At 45.1% G+C, this 23,476-nt stretch overlaps 1 protein-coding gene across 2 annotated transcripts in view; it reads left to right on the top strand.

Annotated features, from left to right (window-relative positions):
* Positions 1 to 1,328: 1,328 nt before the first annotated feature.
* TTYH3 (tweety family member 3) overlaps positions 1,329 to 23,476 on the top strand; it is a 77,501-nt gene continuing 55,353 nt past the window's right edge. For both annotated transcript variants that reach the window (XM_068423355.1, XM_068423354.1), the window contains exon 1: positions 1,329 to 1,580. In XM_068423355.1, coding sequence (XP_068279456.1) covers positions 1,458 to 1,580 — 123 coding nt within the window. In that variant the 5' untranslated portion in view covers positions 1,329 to 1,457. The remainder of the gene's footprint in view (positions 1,581 to 23,476) is intronic.

The following is a 23,476-nucleotide window of genomic DNA, read 5'->3' as shown; positions in this document are numbered from 1 at the left end:
GTGGGTGATGTGTACTACCACAGAGCTGGGCTGGGGAGGCTGGTTTGTAGGACTGTATGGAGAGAGCGAAGGCCCAGGAGATGATCTGAATAGTCTGGCCCAGTATGGGAACTCCTGCATTAATGCTGGACCACACTACATAGTTAGAGCAAGAATGAACTTATTTAATCGATTCCTTCTAAAAGAAAACAGCAAATATTTTTATACATTTCATTTGTAATAGTAACAGTACAACCTTTGCAATGAAGTGAATGAATTTGGGATTGCTGCTGCTTACTGTTATCTTTTCTATTTTACTATGCTATCCTAACGTTATTCAGAGTATCTATGTACTTACTGGTTTCTGACATGTACCCCTGGGAGGGTATGCTCCTTTTTTTTACCTTTAAGACTAAAAATAGTTTGGTTATGTTCTGTTTAGAACGAAATGAAAAGCCTTTCCCATCGGGTCAGAGTATAATTCTTGGGAAAGTTGTGTGTGAGTGGCTCTGTGGGGAGCACAACACATGCTGTTACGTTATGCATAACTCCGCTGTGTTATGCAGTAAGATGCTGTCATTGCTTAAATACTTAGGTGTTTAATTCACGGCTCTGATTTACGTAGTCATCAGAACAGGCTGACAATTCCACGACCATTGAAGTTAATGAAGCAATGTAATTGGCTTTGGGTCAGGGTCTAGATGAGGCCAGACCTTTGCCTGCAGAGAGAATGGTGGAAATGAAACCAGAACCCTTCGTGTCTCCATGAAACAGGTGAAGATTTGGCACACTCGAAAATCACACGAGGGGCCCTTCTGCATCTTTAGACACCTCCGTACTTCTAGAAATTTCCCCCTGACTTTTGGAAAAGCCAAGACAGGCTGAGGAAGCAAACAACCCGGTGCCAAGCAGCTGGGTCCACTTTGGGGTTATGTTGGAGGGAAAGGTGCTGGTAGGAGAGAAGGGGACAGTGTCTGAGACCGGGTGTGGGACGTCCACCCTCTGCAACACACAACCATGCGCCAAGGCGCCATGTTACAGCCCGAGTCGCAGTGCCGGCGAAGCACGGCTGCCGAGGGCGGGCGACTGCCGCGTGCTGGGCCAGCGGGCGGCACGAAAGGCAACCCAACCCAACCCGGCCTGGCCCGGCCCGGCGGCCCTCCCTCTCCCCGGGCCACCTGAGCCGCCGGGCCGGGGCAGCCCTGAGGGGCCGCGGCGGCCGGGGCGGGGCGGGCCGCGGCGGCGCCAATGGGAGCGGGCGGGCGGGCGGCGCCGGGCGCGGAGGCGGTGGAGCCTCTCGGCGAACAAAGAGGGAGCGAGCGGCGCGGCGGGAGGAGGGAAGAGGAGGGGGGTGCCGGCCATGCGGGGCCGCCAGCCGGGGCGCGGGTGAAGCAGGAGGGAGGGAGGCAGGCGAACGAGCAGCGCGGGCGGCGGCGCTCCATGGCCGGCGGGTCGGGGTGAGGCGAGGCGCGGCGGGCATGGCGGGCGTCAGTTACTCGCCGCCCTGGTGGGTGAGCCTGCTGCACCGCCTGCCGCACCTCAGCCTGCGCTGGGAGCTCACCGCCGCCGACTTCCGACCGCACGACGCTGAGTACCAGCAGGTGGGTCCCCGCGCGGGGTCTCGGGGTGTGTGGGGGGGCTGTGTCCCGCGTGGGGGCCCCGGCAGCCCGGGCGGAGGGTGTTTGTACACGCATGGGCTGTGCGGGGCAGGGGGCGCGGAGGGGGCTTGGACCGCCTCGGGGGGGGGGGGGGTGGAGGGGGAAAGGGGGCGCGGGCCTAGCTGGGGCTCCTCGGGTGGGTGCCTGTGGGCGCCATGTCTCCCCTGTTCCGTGCGGGGTGTGTCCGCCCCACGAGGGGCAGGTGCGGGGCTGCCTGCGTGCTGGGTCGGGGCAGGTCGGGAGGCGGGGGTCTCGCCGGTCTGGGCCGGGGGCAGGAGGCCATCACCCCGCGGCGGGGTGAGCAGGAGCCCCGGGCTGCTTCCAGCTTGCTGGAAGGCCACGTTCTTGGGAAGAGGTGAGACTATCCCCTGGCAGGGGAGGCGGGAGGCAGCCCTGGCCCGGTGCCCTGGCCAGGTCCCCGCGCTGCCGCAGGCTGCACGGTCCAGGAGGAGGCACCGGCCCAGCGCGGTGCCGCTGGCCGGGTCAGAGCCGCTCATCGCAGGTGACACCGGCACTGCCCTGCGCTGGCCGCTCGCCATCGATCCCGCCGGCCCCGCACCGCCGCGACCCGCGGAGAGGCCAGCAGTGCCTTCCCCAGCGCACTGCCTGCTGCAACACGGATGACTTAATGCACGGGAGCGACGTTGGCACCGAGTGCACGGGAAGATGCTCGCAGAATACTTGTGTGCTGCTTTTTTATTTAATGCTGCTTAGCCTGTATCCCGTGCTTGGGTGGCTGGGCATGTAATTAAAATGATTGTGGAGTGAATCTGTGTGCTCTAACATCTGTGTGCTCTGCTGTCATCTTGGAACAGAGCTGCAGTGGCTCTGCTGCCTCGTTTTGCCACGGTCTCTGGTTTTGAAAACACCATTTTGCTTTTCTGAACATACTTGCAGTGTCCTATATATGCAGCCTCCTATCACGCACACAGGCAGAAAGGCTAGGGCACCTAAGTGGTTCTCGTTTATCCTAGAAGTAAAAGGTAATAGAAACACTTTAGAAAGCAGTATCTTTTGGCTTTTTGTTTTAAACAGATGAGCAGATCTGTGGGCTGAAGCTAGAGCAAAATGTGAGAGATGTATTTAAAGAGCAATAGGTAGATACAAAGTAACATATTTAAACCAGTAAACAAAACAGACTTTTGATCTAACTTTCCTATTTGGGGCTTCAATTTGTTAATTTGTTTTAGTTCCCTTGGCTTAGCAGAGTTCAAGATGGCCACACACAGATGTAATGCTGCACAGCAGCTTAACTGTATTTCCATGACCTCAGAGGGTAGCTGCCTCTAAAACAAGGGCTATGAGATGCTGAGGATCAGAAGTTGAAGAGTTCATGGAAAGGTGCTCTTGGGGGGTGTGTTATCATGAAACAAGCACTCGCTGACCTTTGAATAGACAGCAGATGTATTATTTTTCACTTAAATTGCTTAAAAGCATTCCTCACAACTATCTGGGGTTGCGTTAATTTGTCAGATAATTTTTCTGCAGTGATCATACTCTGACTTAAAGCCTTCTGCTGTTCTGTGTAGCTGCCTCCCCTCCCTTGATGATGTTAAGGACTTCTTGCACAGCAGTAGATGGCCTTTTAAGTCTTAACATCAGCTCACAAGAAAATGTCTTATCAAATCCAAACCCGAATGCCTGGATTACTGAAGTGTCTGTCATCGAGAGAATGATTTGAGTAGCAGCAGCTTTGCTGGTTTCGGCGTTGGTGAGGGATAGCGACCAGGCTCCGGTAACGCAGCCCGTGTTATCGGTGTCGCTGGTTATATAACGAAGCTGCTGTGGCTCTGCAAGTTGACTCTGGAGTTCGTAGCCATGTAGATTAATTCTAATGCACTGAAACAGGGAAACTTAATCCAGGAGTGCGAACTGTAATGCTAAACACTCTCTCGTGCTTTAAATTGTTCTGAAGGCCTTTTGGTTTGAATTCTAGCATTTTCTGTTAGCTTTGTTACGAATTTGCATCCCTTGCTCTGTTTGCAGCCGATGCTGGCATAGTCTCCCCTTTTCTATAGGAACCTTTTGTATTTAGCAAGTGAGATCATATACATTCTGAAAATAAGAAAGTTCATCTTTTAATTTAAATTCTGCATATTTTTCTTTTATTTGTAGGTCTCATTGGCACAAATGGTGTGTATTTTTGTTTTCTATTCCATTAGTGGTTGATACTCTGTTTCTTAAGTATAACCTGTTAAACTGCACGCTGCGTTTGAGTTCTCCAGTGGCTGAAGAGAGGTCAGTGGGGGATGCTAGCTGGGGGTTTCTGGGGATGGGAAAGGGCAGAGTGTCCCTAGCTGTAGTAAGGAAGGATTACCTTTACTAAACTGAAAATACCTTTAAGTTTCTATGACTTCATGTCATTGGGTAGCTAGACTGTTGTCATAAGCAGGCATAGAGCAGGGCTCAGTGTCCGTTCTCATTCTGATTTGTTATGAGGTAGGAAGCAACATATCCTTTCTGATTCTTCACTGCTTGTCGAGAAAAGATTTCTCAAGCTGTGACCAAGGGCAAACACTGCTTTCCGTGTAAAACTGTTTTCTTTAGTAACCTGTTAGTAAAGACCTACCTCTTTTTGTACTCATGGTTTGATGATAGGCTTTGAACTTGTGCATCAACTGAGCATCCTGCTTCAACCAAAAGTGAAATAATGTGTCTTGGATTTGAATGTTGTCATGTCACTTGTTGCAGTGCCATGTGCTCCTGCAGGTGAGGAGGCTGCTAATTTAACAGGCTTTCCATCTCTACTGAGCAAGGATTACTGTACTGCGCAAGCCACTATTCCACTGAAGCGGCAGACAAGCTATTGTCCCCCGAAACCTCTCTGGAGCACGTGTAGCTTGTAGATAAGCACATACTGCTGGTCTTTGAAGTCTAGGTCTTTGTTGTGTCTTCTGGGACCCTGGATGATGGGGAATATCTAGAAGGGCGTAGGTCTAATGGCTAGTTATGCTGTTCTGTCCCATGTAGTCGCTTTTGTCAGAGCAGGAGGGACACCCACTGTGCACTGGCTTGTCTCAAGGCGGCTGTGTCCATTGTGTACCAACATGCAGGGGCTTCCTCCTTTTGTCTGAGAGCATGAGAAATACTTACGGCAATGTTGTTGCCAAGGGCTGAGATCAGTGCAGCTGCAGGTTTTGGCTGCCTACCTTCTTCACCTGAGTCAGTCTCTAAAATGCTCTCTCTTGGTATTACTTACTTCTTATCTTCTCCCACAGCGTATCTCATTGCATTAGGTTAGAACACCGTGTGCAAGTGTGGAGGAGCAAAACAGATCCTTCCCCTCTGGATTAGATTGTTTAAAAATGTATGTGTATACGTATGTCCTTCAGATGCTTCGCTTCCATCGTGACAATCTGTGGACAGGAGTACAACTAGTTGTTTCCTTTTTCTGGGGGAATGGAAGTGAGCTTCCATGTAGAACGAGCTGGGGTTGTGATTATTCTTCTCCAGGGGGTTTGGCATGCTGTGAGTCCTGTCAGAGCTGCCTTCGTGTGCTGCTTGCAGGACTTGCTCCATAGAGTCATCCCTATAGAGGATCTTATCAGAACAGTTCTTTTCCTAAGCCTCCCATGAATCATTGGGGTTGAAGATATCTTGATATGAACAGTTTTGTTCTGGCTGTATTCTCATCTGAGTCATACTGCAGTGCTCTGCAAAGCCTTTTCATTGTGTAGTGAGTCACAAACTCTGGAGTGAAGGGAATGCAAAAATGGAGCAAAGCTCGTGTTCCTTCTGACAGCATCATGCTAATGCCAGTTCTGATCTCTGTGCCTTTTGCTGCTGAACAAATGATGATGATCTTACCAGTACTGTCCACTTACTTTCCAATTCAGTTATTCAGACCAGTATAATGGTCGGACCTGAGACTGCTGCTGTCACTGTTTTAATCTATTTAGTACTCCTGTTTGTGATTCAGTTAGTTGCATGGCATTGAATTTACTTTATTTCTCAGGGTAGAGTTGGTTAAGAGCCTTGAGGTAGTGTGGAGGTTACATGCTGGAAAGAAGCAGAAAAGCTGAATAGCTTTTTAATACAGCACAACAACAGGTAATGGGATACCTGCTTGAGACAGGGTGTCTTTGGCAGTGACAGAAAAGGAGCCTACAACACGTTATTGTAGCTCTTAAGTCTCACTGTGTGCTGAGAAGTGCTCTGTAAGCACTGAAGAAGAAAAGAGGCTGTAAAAGCTAAGCTACAGAGTACCTTGACTTGAATTCTGCTTTTTCTCAATTTCTACAAAATGGCAATGTTGACCTGAATCTGTGTAAATGCCTGGGTTATGGGTGAATCAAGCTAGACTAAAGCAAAGTTCCCCAGCATCTTTGAAACTTTCCTTGCACCACTCGTGCTTTTTTCTGTGAGAGTTGGAACTGCAAATGCACGGATAGTAGGTGCAATGGCAGCTGTATGTGCTTCAGAAAAAGTCTGGATGATTGATTCACACCAATTAAGATGCAGAACCGTGCTAAAGGAAGCGTTGATAAGAACAGAGGTATGCTCTAGTCCTTGGTTTTGAGATGGTCTCTTTAGTGTTGTCACCCAGGAGCTTCCTTTCATACATCTGTCGGTGCTTTTGTGTTGTTGTGTTCTTTTTCTACTAGTTGAGCAGGGGGTCCAGCAGTGAAAGGTGCTGTGTGAGCCCAACGATGCGTCCTTTTTTTTGGCTTGCAGACTCTAATCCAAGGCATGTGTGTTTGAACCTGTAGGCAAAGGTTCAGCAAGGAATTAATTCTGTCAGGTACCTTCTGGCTCTGTGAGGCTGTTTCCTTACACATAACAGCTAATGTCATCTTTGGAAGTATTTCTTGGCTGGAGAAACATGATGGAGCCTAAACTGCAAAAAAACTTGGATTAGAGAGATTGTTTGAGAACTTCCTCTACTGTACTGGCGTCTTATTTCAGCTCTGAAACCAAGAGTCTTTCTGTAAATTGGAAACATGTGTATTAGTGAAGTTGGATGACGTGTTTTTGTCTAGTTGGCTCAAAGTCAGGGGGTAGTGTGCCTTTCTTAGAGGGGTTAGACTGAAGGTTTCTTTCAAGAGTAGATGGACCACTTCCAAGGTCTGATCAGCTATCCTGCTGTAGCACTAGTTTGCTTGTATTTCCAGAAAGGTTAGGTGACCCCAGTTAGTAGAATCCAATGTTTTCTAATTAAATTGAAGTTGCTTTTAGGTTTTTAAGAGCTGATGGTAAATCCCCTCTTTCCTTTACTCATCAGTCTCGGTTGCATGAGTAACCATGCAGTAATAGCTCTTATCAGCAAATTGGTGCTGTAGTCTGATTCCTCTGTTCTGTGTTTGATCTGGAAGAGCCTTTACTAGGGAACTGCAGTATAATGAATAACCAAAAATGTAGAATCAAGACAATTTTTGATGGCTGATTTTTACCAAAGGTAAACAATGGTTTCTGTTGACTGTACATCCAGTCATGCAGCAGCATATGGTATACAGACAGGAAAAAAGTCAACCTTTGCCAGCTTTCTGTCTGCAGCCTTGCTTTTTTGCTGACCCATGCTGTGCTGCTACGTTTTCAGATGGTCTCCTGAGAACTCACAATTTCTGGAAACTCTGACTGTAGATTACCTTACTCTAGTCAAAAAAAGTAACTGTTCTGAGTGTATGGTTTTAGCAGACCAAAGTACACACAGAGGGGTAAAAGGTGACTTGGAGAAATGTGAAACACGTGGCGGGAGGAGGGAAGGAGATGCAAGAGAGTGTGCAAACATGTAAACCATGCTTGCTTCATCTGGGTAGAATCCTAAAAGTATTAAACCTGCACAGAGAAGATGCTTTTGCCAGGCCTGGTGAGCTTCCCAGTCTTAGGAGACCTCTATGCAGCGCATGGTGCTCTGAAGGTATCACACTGGTCTTAGCTGGAAGAGTAGAACCAGAATCAAAAGCATTAGTCCGGTCAGGTGGTGGCTGGCCACTGGCACCTTGGTGCTTCTGCACTAAGACAACATTTGTCCTCTTGAAAATCCTCTGTTTTTTTTTTTCTACATGAGTGTAACAGCGTATGTCTGCTGGTCTGGATTTAAGTACTTATGAAGTAAATCTTGAATAATGCATCCACCTCCTCTGAGCGCTGCCTATATATTGCACTTACCTGCATGCACACAAGTGTTTATTGGTTTGGAGGAGCTGACATTCAAGAACCTTGCATTTTGCATTTGCTTTGGAAAACAGGAGTCTCAACAGGAACTGAAAATGCAGATGAGGGTCTCTCATCTTCAGTTTGCCACCAAAATGATGCAGCTACTTAGGATGCTTATCTTGGTGTCCAGCTGCAAAGCCTGATCATTAGCATTCTGGAGAAAGGACTAATGAAAATCAGTTCAGTCTTACCGTCTCTTCCTTTTCTTTCTTTTTTTTTTTTTTCCTTTCCCTTGATTCGTAATGCCTTTTTGAGCAGAGGAAACTCCTCACTCTTCAGGTTAACAAAAAGCCTTTGTTTAAATGTTGATCCAATAAAACAAACAGTGCTTCAAACAGATATGGTGTGAATTTTTACTGCTACTTATTTTTCAGTTATTAGGGAAAGTGAGAAATTCTCACCCAGAAGAACATATCCCATTAGGCATGACTCTGGCGATTAAGGCTGGGAAGTCAGGTGCTTTCCTCTGACTTAATCCCAAAGCTTTGAATGTGGATTAAGGAGCTGTGCCACAAGTCTTCTTGATCTCTTACTTGTATTTTGGGATTAGATTTATTTTTGAACCTGTAAACAAAAATCTGTCTATTAAGAATGAGATAGACAAAAGTTATGGGCATTTGTCACATCAAGTTTCTTGACATACGTGTCTTCAGAACAGGCAGTTGGAGGGACAAGCACCTTCCAATCCCTTGGCATTTCTCTCTTTTTTCCTTCTTTTTTTCTCCTTTTTCTTCTAAGACAAGGCTAATTTTACACCTCTTGTCCACCACCCCTTACCCCCACCACCACACTTACTGATGGAAAGGGTGAAGTCCAGAATCGATGGTTCATGCTGTTTGTGTTGATGTGGTAAGACTGTGTTGTGGCAGAGCTTGTCTGGTCAGCTCTGCGTGACTCCTTTCTGGGGACACTTCTGTACCTGTAAGGATCAGTGTGCTGAAGACTAAACAGTGAGGGTTAATGCTTCTCCTGAAGTCCTTCTTTTATGTTCTTTGATGTCAAGTGAATATGCTTGGGTGGCTGCAAGCGAGCATTGAGTAAGATGGTGCTCACTCTTAATTTTCTTGAGATGGAGGGGAGTCAGCATCTTGCTTGCAACTAACCTCTTGATGACTGTCAATTCTCCTCTTGCTTCTGTTTTATCTTTTAGTAGTAAACTTTCCCCCAGTTAACGTGGAGGTTTCCCATTCCCCTTGAGCGGGTAGGAGAACTTGGCTTGTTTTCAACTGAACGTAATTCCCATAGCTGGGGGAAAGGACATGATGTCTGGCAATTTATTTGCTCTAAGATTCAGACGAGACTTGAGTAACTTCGGAATATCTCAGGATTACCTTCTGTACTGAACTTTAATTCTCACTTTTAAGACATGGATAAGACTCAGAATACTCAGGGACATGTTGATATATGCTGGAGAGTTGTCTCTAGTAATAATAATAATAATAAAGCCAAAACCCAGTAACCCTCCTCCTGTCTCGGCAAGGCTGTCTCTGTGTTCTGGGTATGTCATCCTACCAGTTCTTTGGTTTAGGTGACAATGATGATTAACAAGACAGGTGAGCTAAAGTCAAGGAGGATCAAGTTCATGTGAGATCTCTAGTCCCAGGGATGCACTCAGATGACAGTCTAAAAAAAAAAGAAAAAAGGCATCACTGTTAGGAATCTTTCTCCTTCCTCCGCTTCAAGGAGTGGCTGAGACTGTGGGTTGTATTGCAGTGGTGAAAAACTAGGAATTGGTTACGTTTATCCCCAAACCAGAAATGACTTTTGCTGCATGGTGGAAGGTACTGCAGGTATCTAGTGAATAGTCATTGTGGGGCAGTGCCATGCCGATGCTATTTCTTTTTTCCTTTTTTTCATATTAGATGAACTAGGAAAGAGCAAAACATTTTGCACTTTCATGCTGCAAAGGCTTTAATTTCAAACTTTTTTTTTAGATTTCTGAGTATTAAGCCACTTGTAGTTTCTGAGTCCGATCTTATAATTGTGGGCTTTAGGGTTTGGTAAGCCACAAATGTACATGTTCTTGCAAAGTAGTCATTTGTGTGCTCAAGGCTGCAAGGCTGTTCTCTTGAAAAAAAACCCCAAAAAGTAGGTTAGTGTGCAATACATGGACACAGCAGTTGGTGTAACTCAGTCACGATACTTGTACTGATTCCCTTCTCTGAGCACTTGGATGTGAGGGTAACATTTATAATAATGTGTGCTTTCACATGGTTATCGTGTTGCTTGCTTCAGCAGATTAATGTGTGCCAGACTTTTTAAGTTATTATTTGAACAAATGAGCATTTTTTGGTCAATAGTAAGAGCAGCGTTGAAACCAGCCAGGGGAAAGAGCTAACGCTCCCCTTCACCCTACCTTAAACTGGAGCTGCACCCTCAGATTGTGATTTCCTCGGTTGGTGCTAAATGCTTTTTCTGGCTGATACGTCTCAGAATGGTGCCACACGTGCATATGCATGAAAGTCCTTTGTAGTGTGAAATTAGGGATGAAAGATATTGCTAATCAGTCCTAACAATGCTGGACTTATTCCTGGACAAGGGGGAACGGGAATGCGGGGAATGGATGTTTCACAAATGTATAACACATTCAGACGCGTTGTTATGCCAGTGTTGGTGTCTGTGCACGGACACCCTTTTCAGTCTGTAAAATGCTGCTGTTCATGCAGAGAATTTAAACAAGCCTTCTATTCAACACTGAAATTCAAAATAACGCCAAAATCCAAATGGAGGCACTTCAGTTGCATAATAGTGTCTGTTACAAGGAGGACTCAGTGCAGTAGATGATGTAATGTGCCTTAAGATAAGGCCCAAGCTGGGGGGAAGAGAGGGAAGAGGGTGAAGGACCCATTAAGACTATTGGTAATGGTGTCAAAGCTATCCGTAGGGTCTTAATCAGCAAACCTGAATAATCCCAAAGTTGATTGGGTTACAACTGTACATGCGGTAAAAATGACCCATTGCTTGGTGCTGCCTGTTTTCTCTGACGATTATAATTCCTTTAGTGTATTTTTGAATAATGTGGTGGGCAGAGTATGACCTCACCGTACCTCACGCTCCTTTCTTGGAGTAAGCTTTTTTCCAGTTTAACAGTGTGCTCAAGTTCCTGTAGCTGATAAACTGGTAATTTTAATACTTGCTGTAGTAGCTATGATTTCTTCAGTCCACCAAAGAGATGCTTTGTGTTGCATTGCTGCCGTTGTGACGCTTTGCATCTGGGCTGGGCCTGGAGCCTTGCTGCTTAAGTGCTGGTTGTAACAGATGAATGTTACTGTTCTGAGGCCTCTGGCAGTTTGTTACTTTCCTTCCTCCCTAAACTTACATTTAGCATATACTTATTTTCGTCAGCCTAGGAATTGTCCTTCTTTATTTCACTTCCTCGCTGCAAGTGCCTCTGTAGTGTCTTCTCGGACTGGCGTGGTCAGAGGGGTAGCATACGATTGCTGCCTCGCGTATGGCCCCCTCCCCACCCCCTTTCCCCCTTGTTTTACAGTATTCACTCCAGGAAATGCTGAGAAAGTCGAGAGTAATAGAATTCATGAAATTCAAGCTGTGCTTCAATGAAAACGTGTTTTCAATTTCTGCCTCCTTGGGAGCCTGAGACTGAACTGTAATTGTTGGCGCTGGGTGGGGGCTGGTGCCGTGGATGAATGAGAGCGGTGGAGTCAGCGCTCTGCAGAGCCTCTCGCCCGGCATCTCACCGCTTCTCGGCATTCAGAGGCTGGTGTGTGCTTTGTGGCAGCTTCAGGAAGCGTTTTTGTATTCAGCTGTCCAAAAGGCCCAGGCGTTTTCCTGCTGGGTTTGATCTGGCTGTCGGGGTCTGAGTGACAGTGACATGGTGGAGAGGAACGTGATGGGGGAAGCGTCAGCTGGGGGTGGTTCATCCCCCCCTCTCTGCTCTTGATCCTGCTCACGCTGTCCTTTGAGTGTCCTGCTGCCGATTAAGGGTGAGAATTATAATGGTGACTCAAAAGCCTTTGGTAAAACTCATTAATTCATTTCTCCTTTAATTAGACACCCAGCCATGGGCTTATAATTATCAGAGCCTAGGAACGTTTGCAGCTGTAATAAGCTGTGCTGCATCAATTGCAGAAATCACAGATTTTTGGCAAATGCAGATGTGGTGAGCTCTTACTCGGTTTGGTTTTTGGTGAGGAACGTGGAAGGGCAGAGAAGTGAAGGAAGTAGCTGAGAGTGGCTGACCTCTGACTGCCTGGTGGTGTTGAACTAAGAGGAAAGGGTGGAGTTGTACTGCTTACATTTTTTTTTTCCTTGGGAGGTGTAATAATGTAACTTTCAAGAAGAGAAAAGAGGAAGGAGAATACAATGAAAAGTTATGCAAACATCTTTTCTTAAAACTTTAGCACCTGAGGGAATTTTACTTTTGGAATAAAAGTGTAACAGGAGCGGTTGCAAGGCTTTGCAAACAGTGCCCGTTTTGCTGTTTGGAAGTTAGGGAACGGACGAGTGTTTTGTAACAAAAAGTACCAGGTACTTTTTTTTTTTTTTTTTTTTTGAGTCTTCTGGGGCAAAAAAATCAACAGTAAACTTCCATTCTTTTGTAATCTCTTCTTGTTTCTGAAATATGAAGGAAGGTAATTTTCAGAACTAATTTGTGTGGGTGACCCCCGGCAGCAGATGACTAGTGTCTTCTGAGAGAAGTTTGTGGTACTTCTGGTATCTTTGAAATACTGTGCTTTTTTTTTTTTTTTTTTTTTTTGCAGAAGGAGAACTAGAGCAAAGGCTGAAAGGACTTCAGTGAAGGACTTGTTGTTTCTACCCTATTGCAACTCTGCTTGTAGTTATGATCACTGCGAATGCAATGGTAGACCCTGAAAACGTGATCTCTATTTAGCTTTGGACTGACAGGCTGTCAAGTGCGATACCGAAAGGCACAGATCTAGGAGAAGGCTAGGGATGGAGACAGCTGGCTGTCACTGGGCTTGAACAGATACAATTAAAAATATAGGTTTGCTTTTTTTTTTTTCCTTAGGATTTGAACTTGAGTAAGGTTAGACTGAACGCCTTGGACTTGAGTAAATGGGAGCTGTTGTGCAAGACTACGTTAGAAGTACTTCTAGTCAATGGCAAGTATTAGTGTTGATGCTCCCTTAAGAGGGAAACTGTTTCAGTTGTAGTAGGTGGCAGGAAAAAATGGATCAGCTGTGTTTTGGGTCTTTTTCTGTCTGGATTTAGTGGAAAGCACAGATAGCACATGCAGTGAGGATGGAATGATTTGCTTGACACTTCTCCTGTAGCTAAACAGAAGTCTTTACTTCGGATGAGAGTGCTATTTTAAAAGCACTGTACAATGCTTCCTGTGTGCCTTTTAGTATTTCAAAATGTGACCGAAGTCGTCTGTTTGTCCTTCTCTTCCTCTTCCCACACAGTCTTGAGTTATTGTTGGCTTACAAGACTGAGTAGTGTGTAGAGCTTGGGTAGGACAGGGTTTCATCCCTGGTCTCGGAGGTCAAATACGCTGGATCACTGGCCGTTACTTGTATATCCAAAATTCTTATAGGTTAGACAACAGACATTGAATCAACCTGAGCAGACAAATCAGTGGAAGCAACAAATTTACAGGGTTAAAATAGCCTTTCATTCTCATAAGTACAACCAGGTAAAGATCCTGGTAAAGTTCTTGGCTGGTCTCGGAGACCATGTTCTGGGGCAGGTTGAGTGCTCTAACAGTGAACCTCTTGATCACTGCAGGGGTTGTTTTTTGAGCTTTTTCAGCTTGACCTGCTGCAAGTTAAAATCTCTTTGAACACAAGCTCTTCAAAAGCATTTTAAATGCTTTAATATTAAAGGGTAAACTAAAGGTGATGAGTATAAAATATGTCCAGTGCTGTTGACAAAATTCTCTGCATGGACAAGCGGTACTCTTGGGACGTGCTTCCAATGCCTGTGTGTTAGCAGGCGGCTCTTGGAGAAGCCGTGTGAGTGATAGTAGATGCTGGGAGCGTTCTGCTGAGGTGTAAATAACAAGGTTGGACAGTTTACGCTAGCTAAGCTGTGCTAATAAAAACAGCAGAGCTTTTGCCTCGGGTGATGTGGAGGTTATGGGAGAGGAGGAAGGGACAAGCTGTGAACTTGCCTCCTCTCCCAGCAGAAGATGATGAGAAGGTATGGGGATCTTGTTACCCTAATCCCCCCTTGGTGTTTTAATTCTTCTTGTCTGTGTACTTGGATCTTAAGTCTGAAATTCTTGCTGAGGCAACTGCTTGCTGGGTCGCATGTGTGTCTCACTCCAGTGCCCTTTCAACCTTTTTGGTGTTTGCGTGGATTTTGTTGCAGCTATTAAAATTCAGTTGGCTGCTATAGTATTTCATTGTTGTTAATTTTGTTCTCAAGAAAATGTTCTTCTGAGACGTCTGCTTGTCTTATTACTGCTCCTAAATACATTTAATAGCTATGTGCTAGCTATTGCGTCTCCTGCCTGTGATTGACCCACCTCTTAACGTGTTCCCAGTGCAGAAGAGGACTGCAGATCCAAGTTTGTTTGGTGGGTAGATCTGAATCATCTTCTGCTGATGTCAGCTACGCTTTGGCCTGGGAGGAGATGTGCCTCTTGTACCACAGCAGTGGCATAGGCAACAAGTGAAATGTAGTTCTGCAGGTATAACCTATGGGCAGGCCTTTCAGCACTAACTTAATTATTAGGTTTGGTTTACTTGTGCTGGCTTCAGCAAGAGTCATCTTGGTTATTTGATGCAATAAATGAAATATAAAGTTCCTAAGAGAGAACCAGTTTCAAGGTCAGGCCTTGAATACTCATCAAGGTTCGAGTTCAAACCAGGCATGTCTGTATTTCTTTCCTGTTCCAAAGTGAAATTTGCTGCTTGATGTCTGATGTAGTGAATGTGGAGATTTCTTTCCAACACCTGTGCCTTCAGATGGGATCCACCAGCCATTTAATTCTTACTCACAAACACATATACCACCACTTCTTTGATACTAAAACTAGTCCCACAAGGCTTTCATCCTTGGGGATGTACTCAGCTAGCCTTTGACATGCTGTTGCCTTCCAACAAGTCACTGGTTACTTCTCCTGGGAAAAGGGAGATCCTGAGTATTTTCTGTGTAGCTGCACTCGGACCTTTGTCAGTGCACAGTCTCTCCCATGTGCTGTGAACATCGACTAACTGTAAACAGGGCTGAGAGCTTCTGGAAACTACAAGGTAGTCCTCAGCTTTATTCTCAGTGAGGAATATTTTTTCTGTTAGAACAGGACACTTGTGAAACAACTGCAGCGTTGTTCTAATGCTGCGGTAAGGAAGTATTACATGGTGCAAAGTTTGATGTTAACTGCAAGCTATATATTCTTCTTGTAGTCAAAACATTAACTACACGGGGATAAGAATCTTGTTCTTGGATTGTGCAATGACTCTTTGGGTTCTACTACAGTATTTCTGTATCTCCTGATCTAGATAAGTGTCCTGATGGCTGAAACTGTGCTATAGGCCAGGAAGAGTTCAGAGGCATGTATGCATGCATACATACATACGTACCATCAGTTGGGGGGACGGTGCTAGCCACTGCATGTGAGCATCAATGCTGTGCTCGGGGTGCTGGCTCCTTGTACAGTCCTGGCTTTAAAGATTTAAAGCTCCTCCTGTGCTGCTGAGTGGGGTCTCAGCAGGTACGAAGGTGTCTTTTTTGATTCCCAGCTGCTTGCAAGGAATGGGGTCTGCAGGCTGCTTATGCTGCCCTCTTAGCTGTCATGTATTTAACTTCCAAGTGGAACCCAGATAACCCCCTGTGCTTGTGCCCCTGGTAAATAGGCTTCCAAATGGGGTTACGCATTCCAGGCACGTACGCTGTCCTGCCCTGCTAGCTCAAGCTGGGTTAGTCATGCGTCTCACAGAGCGTGTCAGATCTGAGACGGTCTGTCTCTCTTGCTTTTGCTCTCTGAGTCCTTGCTCTATAAAAGACAGTAATCAACAAAAGGGCAGTTATGAGTTGTGGAGCTTGGTTATGTGATCTTGTCACTTCTTTTGCCCTCATCTTTGGACTAAGAAGATAGTGTTTTGAGTGCAGAAGAATTTTCAGGGTCCTGGGAAAATGGCTGGGACTGTGCTGTTCAGCTGTAGGGCACTGTCTAAAATTAAACAGTGGGAGCCAGTGACAAGAAAAATGAAAAATCTGATTTTTTTAGGAGAAAACCAAACTAAGACTTGATGCAGTGCTATTCCTTGTGGTCATATTCCACATCTGGAAGCTACTGTTAAAACCCCCAGTCATTACATGTGGGATTGCACTATCATGTCTTAAATATATGCAAAAACCTGCTCGCGTTTCTTCACTTACACATTTTCCACCTGAAGATATAATCTAGTGTCAATATAATCACTTCCATAGCAACTAGCATGTTGTAAACAGGATTATGGTGTCTAGTAAGGATGGAGGCCACAAAGAGTTTAGGAAGGAAGTATCCCCTCATGTAAATACCCTCACTAATGTGGAGTGAAGAAGAGTAAATACAGTGACGTACGTGCGGAGAGCAGCATCCCGCTTTGCATGCTGCGTGGCACCTAAGGGCTGTGTCATGGGGAGGAGGAAGGGCACACATGCACGTGTGTGGCATGAGGGGTGCCCTTAAACTAATGCAACACAGCCTTAAGAAGGTGAATGTGTCACTAGCAAGCCAAGGTAAACCCTACAGAGAGCCTGTTACTGGTCTCAAGGCGCAAGTGCGGCAGGCTGCTGTCTCTCAGTTAATGTGATTAAAACCCTGAGGGCACCAGGGACATATTCTAGCCATCTCTCTTCCCATCTTCAATCTTTCCACTCCCCAGTCAAGAGCACCATTACTCTCCAGTCTGGAGAGGGTAAGGTTTGTCTGCTACAACATACTGCATTTTTTTCCCCACTAGTACTGTCTGTAGAGTTAAATTAAAATGCTTTCTCAGTACACATTCAAGCTTGCTTTCTCTTTTTATTAAAAACTTGAGCTGGCTGTTTTATTGTTAAAGATGATGGGAAGAACTAGCAAAATCAAAAGCTTCTCTCTTTAGCTCCTTCTGCAGTGAAGACTAATGGTGTCTTGTGATGTTCTTCTGCAGACCCATAAAGGAAAGAGAGGTACTTTACTTGCACACGGTAACTGCCAAAGGTATCCTGGTGGGTTTTATGCTGCATAGACCTAAGTGAGAACAGTTACTGAATGCTTTGTAAGAGTGTTTGAGCAGATGCTCTGCTCTACTTTGTTCTGCAGTTTATGCACCACTTGCTTTCATTCAATAAAAAGGAACATGAAGACACGAGAGTTATTGCAGATATTTGCTTTGTGGCTTCAGGCTATCTTATCTTGGGGCTGCTCAAAACTTCTTTCTAGTGATTTGCTCTCACTTTTTGCAGTGTTTGGGTGATGTAACAAATGGTTCGATTGCTTCAGTGAGTCCAAAGTACTGCTTGGCTCTTTCCCAGAAGCTTTAACACCTGCTAAAAGGGTGAAGAATTCCAGGCAACTGCTGCCAGCCCTTAAGTGCTGTGAAAAGTCTCTTGTCAAAGATCCAGTTTTCTGAAATAGGTTGGGAGTCAGATAATGTTTCCCACTAATTTAATGTGGTTGGTCAGAGCGGATCTAACTCTGTATTGTTGCCCAAACTACTTTTCTTGTTGATGGTGTTTTTAGTGAGTCGACCTGAGTTTGTGGCAAGGGTCGTGACCACTAGTGGTGATATGAAGGAGGTGATAGAGCTAAGGAGGGCATGGCTCTCTTCTTTCTAGCTTCAGAGAGTCTGCAATGGATGTATTTTTACTGCTGGTCCTGTAGTGAGGTCTGCCAGCCCCACCTGATCAGAAAATAAGCTTTGGTAAGAGATATTGTGAGTCCTGCACCGGAGCTTATAATTTTTGTTTCTCTTTGTTCCCAATTAGGATGCTCTCTGAAAATAAGTTCGCAAATGAGGCTTAAAATACCTGTCTATAAAGAGTAGAAAGAAAAATTCTATGTAGGGAAGGGTGGATCTTAAGTTTGAGATATTTCAAATGCAAGTTGAATGTCTGGTGCAGCCTGGCTCAAAAATATGTATAAAACTACTCAAATGCAAAGAGATTCCCCTGGCTCCCTTCTGTGGCATCTTTTACGGAGAGTTCATAAACAGCCTGGGGGATTTCTGCTTACATATTGGTGAATCCCGCCTTGTGATAATGTTCCAAACAGGCAAATTGCTGATCTGGACAGGTAACAAGGTCCTTGGTGCTTCAGAAGAGCTGTTTTCAAATGCAAAGTTAACTATGAAGATAAATGTAGGTGTTAACACTAAAGGTTATTGTAAAGCTAAGGAACGTGGTTCACCCGTCGAGGTAGCTGGCTGGAAGTCCATCCAGCTGCAGTAGTGAACGGAAAGGCACTGAATTAAAAATAAACAAAGCAGGACATGGTTGGCAAATAGCAAATAAGTAACTAAGCACCAGTTCCTGGTGCAGATGTGATGAAAATGTGTTTCAGGAACCACAACAGCCAGAAAAGGTGAGATCATGTATTTCTGCATTCAGCATTGGGGAACCTCTAACTTGAGAATGCTGATCTGATGGCAGTTCTAACAGCTGTTTTTAAATAGCCCAATTTTTTTAAAAAGTTTCTGTAAGCACTCCCTGGAGGACTGGTAAATGCTATTTTTGTTGTTGTTTAGTGGAAGTGGCCAACCTTGGTGACGTTGCAGACATACTGAAATCATTATAAAGCACCACAAGGTGCAGGTTGGATGGCTTGCCAAGGCAAAGGTCAGAGGAACCACAAGGATGGTTCGTAGCAGGAGTGGCCCACTGCTCTGCTGTCAGCGGCTGTGGCCTTGGATGTTGTATGGGAGGCTGGATTAAATAGTCCGTTCCAAGAGTTTTCAGGCCAGAAATCTATCCTGACTCCATGTTGCTTCAAAGTGCTGCAGTACATGAGTGCTTAATAGTAAGTGGATGAGGCAGCTGGCTGTTATCCATTGGATTTCTTCTTCCTTTGCTGGATCCCTCCTCGTACTTCTGGTTTGACTGTCAGGGGGCTGTGTTTCTAACCCCAGATGTGAGGTTAAAAACAAAATAGCAGAGTGAAGAGTCTGTGCTCCTGGGTTTTCTTTCTGAAAGACGTTGTAATCCAAAATCTGCCATTCTTCTGCCAGTCAGTAGTTGTGAAGATGTTGGAAGAAAAGAGCCTGGTTTGTGGTTAGAAGTTAAAGTCCCTCACGTGGCAACGTGAGGACCTGGTGAGCAGGGAGCACTGCAGCCTGGTTCTTCAGCTGGTGCTGGTGAGTCCTGCTCCGACGGCTGCTCTTACTCACGTGCCAGATGCAGACGCTGTGCCGAGGGTGTGTTCACAGCGGTTGTTTTGAGTGAAGAAACCTTTCCCTTGAGGTTTATCAGGTGACTGTGCAACAGCTTGGACTTGACCTGTTAAGCTTTTCAGCTATAGAGCTTCTGGCTTGTTGTGACTCTTCACGGATAGAAAGAGTTCATCTCAAGCACTGGTTATTAATCTAAAGGTAGCATTGAGAAGACATGGAAATACACAGTATATACAGTGATTTCAATATACATATACCTAGGTAGAGACAAAAGAAAAAGGGGTTGGTGGGAAGCATAGCTCAGGGTTATGCTGTGAGGGGGGAACTATCAGCCAATTTAGGATGTGAAAGAAAATGTACTTCCTTCTTCTACTTCTTCATAATTTTGTCCTCTGTGAGTAGTGCTGCTGCTGCGATCTGAAGGAAGGCTTCAGTGTGTCTGAGGTTTTCAAGGTCAAAAGCACAGGACTGCTGACTAGTGAGACTGTCTGTTGGCGGGAGGATGCGATGCTTTCAAAATGCAGAACTGCAGTGGTGAGATGAATAGCCTTTTAGTGGGTGGAGAAATGGAGAAAGTCTCCTTATCAACAGCAAGTGTCCAAAGTGGCTTAAATTTCCCAATGAAACACAAGATGGAAGATTGCAAAGGGTAAGTTGATCACAAGTGGGGAAACCAATTTGCAGTCAGTGCCTTCATAAGAGGCACAAATTTTGCTTTTAGCTTGTGGGGATCACTTTTTTCCTAGACAAAAGTTGGCATTTAGTGCACCTCTGTATCAGTAGCGGTATGTAAATCATGCATTGAATGGTCCTCAAAGGACAGTGTTGCCATGAAGGCATGTCAGGATGATGGCTTGCCTCTGCGGTTATCAGCAGGTGGCTGAGGTGTCACAGTAACTACAGGGGAGCTGTTTGCTGTTATCTTGGTGCTGACACTGGTACTCCAGGCCCAGGTGCAGAGCAGCAATCCCAAGTAATGAAGCATGCTCAGTGGCTGAATCAATCAATTGATTGATTCTGTGATCAGTAAATGCTCAGTGGCTGTGTCCAAGTGGCACACACACGGTTCAGTTAGCGCAGAGGGCCGGGGTGGCACATATTGATGGGGCATGGATCTATGAAGCTCTAAGCAGCTAAAGCTTCAGCAGAGCATATGGTGTTTGCATTTCTGCCTCTAAAACTGATCCAAGTAGTGCTCTACTGAGAGGTAGATGCTTTGCAGTAATTTCTTCCCCAGATGTAGCTGCTATGAAAACAAATGTTGAAGGACTTATTTTTTCACAATGGCTCTCTCTATCAAGGGTGCTTCAGTGTTCGCAAGTTACTGGATTAGCATAACAGGGGTGGCTTGAAGCAATGCCTATAAGAGCAGAGTGTTTCCTGCTAAAATTATGACCGAGTGACTTATAATACTGCTGTCTTGCACATTTTTTGGTCCCAGGCTTAACAGGAAAGCTTTGGCTGCCTGAAGTGTCACCACTTCCTCTTTTGCATCTGTAAATTGCAGAAGGATTTGATGGTGTCTAAGCCTGCAGCCCACAGACTGGGGTTAGTGCTAGAAGAGGTCCCTCTTTGTTCTGGCAACTGTGAAGCATTACGAAATGTTTCCTCCCTTATGCTGTGTTTGGAAAGACTATTCTTTCTAATAACCCAGAAAAACAGGGTGTTCTCAGGTCCTGTGTGGATGTGTTTTTGTTAAATTTTTGTTTGCAACATGCAGGTGCTTACATATGCTCAAAGGATTCAAGAGAACACTTAACTATTGTCACTTTCCTTACGAGTTGGACAGAAGTCTTGAAGTGGTTTAAAAACAACAAAAAAAAGCCACCTTTATATTGTAGAAGTCCATGCAAACAAATTGACTTTAGGTTTGCGTGTTTGTATACTGAAAACCCAGGAAATACCATTGTTATTTGCAGTCCAACCTTTGCTGCATGCTTTGTACTTGCTATCTGAATGTTTGAAGAGTGAGTCCACTTTTCTGCAGCGTGGCAGATCTTTTTTTAAGCATCCACGTACTGCTTCTGCTAGGCAGGCCGTGACAGATTTTGCAATGCGTGCTGGATATCGTGCTTGCATAAAGCACAGGAGAAAGCCATAGCGTGCTGTGCACAGGTAACCTGTGCTTGTGGCCAAACTGGATGTATATGTTCTATAAGTGCGTGCTCAGTTCACATGCACCTGAAGGCAGCTGGGCTGCAAACAGCAAGTGTGCTGTTGCTGGCAGTTCTTAAACCGCCTAGAAGTCCAAGGTATGTACTGAATTGTTTGTTAGTGAAATTATAAGTAAAGGAAAAAGTACATAAAAGTTAGTCCAGATCTCCGAAGAAGGTTGAGGTGGATGCTGTGCAAGATGCAACGCTCAGCTGTGTTCGCAGGGAGGTGTGGTTTACGGGGAGCAAGGGTCTGACTAGCGCTTCCTGGCATTATCTGTAGCTGTGTGCTCAAAGGTTCCTTGTTAGCTTTCTCTATAGAAGCCTTTTGCACAAATTCAGCACTGAGCTGTGGCCTTGGAAGGCTGGATTATTGTTCTAATGGCATCAAAGACTTTTTTGCTCCTGCACTCCTGTGGAATGGCACTGCTGTATCACTGCTGCAGTGCTAGGACCTGTGTGTGTTGGTGAAACCGTTTCCAGCACCCATTTGGGATAAATACATGCGTATTCCTTGTTGGACAATATTTCTGTACAAGAGAAAAAAATTAATAGTACTGTATTCTAACATACTGAGCATGATTTAAAATTAGATTTGTGCTGGGAACATGTATGTTTGTCTGTGCTAGGTAGACAAATGTGTAAATGGGACCTAAGCCTGAGGGCCTGCATGGGGAATCCTAAAATTGATGTGACTCTTCCATCCCTGATAAAGTTTGTAGCTTCAGACCCTTTAATCATACCTGTCTGAAGTGGAAGTTTGTGGCTCTTGAGGTCATGGTTCAGGAGGGCAGCTGGAACACTTGGCACCCTGGAGCTGCTCAGTGATTAAACCAAGGAACTGACCTGGCTGAAAACCGGTTTCAACACCAGTGCAGAGGTACGTCTGATTCAAGTTATAGGGTAACTAGCCCTGGTGCGAAAAGAAGCAGTCCTGCTAACTAGAGACCGGGGTGTTTGAGTGGCTGCACAGTGAACAAGATTGAGCACCTACCTGGTCCAGACATAAAATACTGTTTCTTATTGTCGGATGAGTTTTTGTAACCCTGGTCTGGCATAAACCTGGGGCAGGAACAAAGTACCTACCTGTGCTTCATAGTGCTTCAGCGCTAAGAGAGTTGGGTGGAAAAGTGTGGGACGCACAAAGCTTTGGGTTGAATCTCCCTTTTGGAATATTTTGGGGTGTTGAATTGATAAGCAGAATTCAGGAGCCAAATAAAAAGTTCCTGGCTGACTTCTGTCTTCATGTGACCCCATGGGTTTTTCTAAACCATAACTTTTTTTTAAACCATCATGGAAAAAACACGCTTCTGGGTTTGGCTTATAGATTAGCTGTTTCCTGCCCTTTATGGCTTATTTCTGGTTTGGAGTCGGAAACAATGCTGAAAAGTGATAGAACAAACTACTGTACCACTAGTGAAAGGGGTCTGTAATAGCATTTTATTTCTGGTTACTTTGTGACCTGCAGAATTGTAGCTGAGCAGGGAATATTCCTGTTAAAGCACTAGCACCAACACATCCTTTTCAGAGCTTATTCTTTCTTTGTTCCTCTCTGCCCTGAAGACCATGCTGTCCATCACTTTTAACAGTCTTGAGCTGTTCTTGTTGCCACACGAGCAGCTGATTAATTTTTCACTTCTACAGCAGTAGATTCTGTGTGATTTGAGGCTCTCCTTGGGTGGTGTGTGTGCATCTCCTCCTCACCAAAGTGCATTAAAGCTTTGGACATGACATGTGAAGTCACACACAGCCATATTGTGTTGACACTGGGTGTCCAGGCTGGTGGGGTAACGCCACTTTCCAACTGGACAAGCAGTAACAAAAACGACTGTCTTCATTAGACCACTGCAGTTCAGTCCTCACCTTCCCTGCAAGTTCCTCTGTTGCAAGTCTATCTGCATTTTGAAGCCCTTTGCAGAGCTCTACCTCTTTAAAAGAGTAATGAGGTTGAAAGCAAGATACAGAGCTGCGTGACTAGTTCAGGTCCATCCATTTATCAGGGAAATTGTTTTCTAGTGCTGCGTACCGATAGAAAGTGTCAAGCCTGATAAATATGCTCAAGCTTCTACACTTCTTCATTATCCCTAGAGCTTAGTTTCTAGAAAGAAATATTGATATGTAAAACATTGGAGATACCAGGGACCAACCCAGAGTGGAGACAGGACAGGAATATTTTAATTTTGAAGCTGGCTGGATAAACAGTCAAACGAACAAACACTTTCTTTTGTATTATAAAGACTTTATTTAACAA

The sequence above is a fragment of the Nyctibius grandis genome, chromosome Z, assembly GCF_013368605.1.
Source record: "Nyctibius grandis isolate bNycGra1 chromosome Z, bNycGra1.pri, whole genome shotgun sequence".
In the NCBI taxonomy this organism is placed as follows: Eukaryota; Metazoa; Chordata; class Aves; order Nyctibiiformes; family Nyctibiidae; genus Nyctibius; species Nyctibius grandis.
The sequence above is the reverse complement of the archived record's forward strand: the minus strand, read 5'-3'. Positions and strand labels throughout refer to the sequence as shown.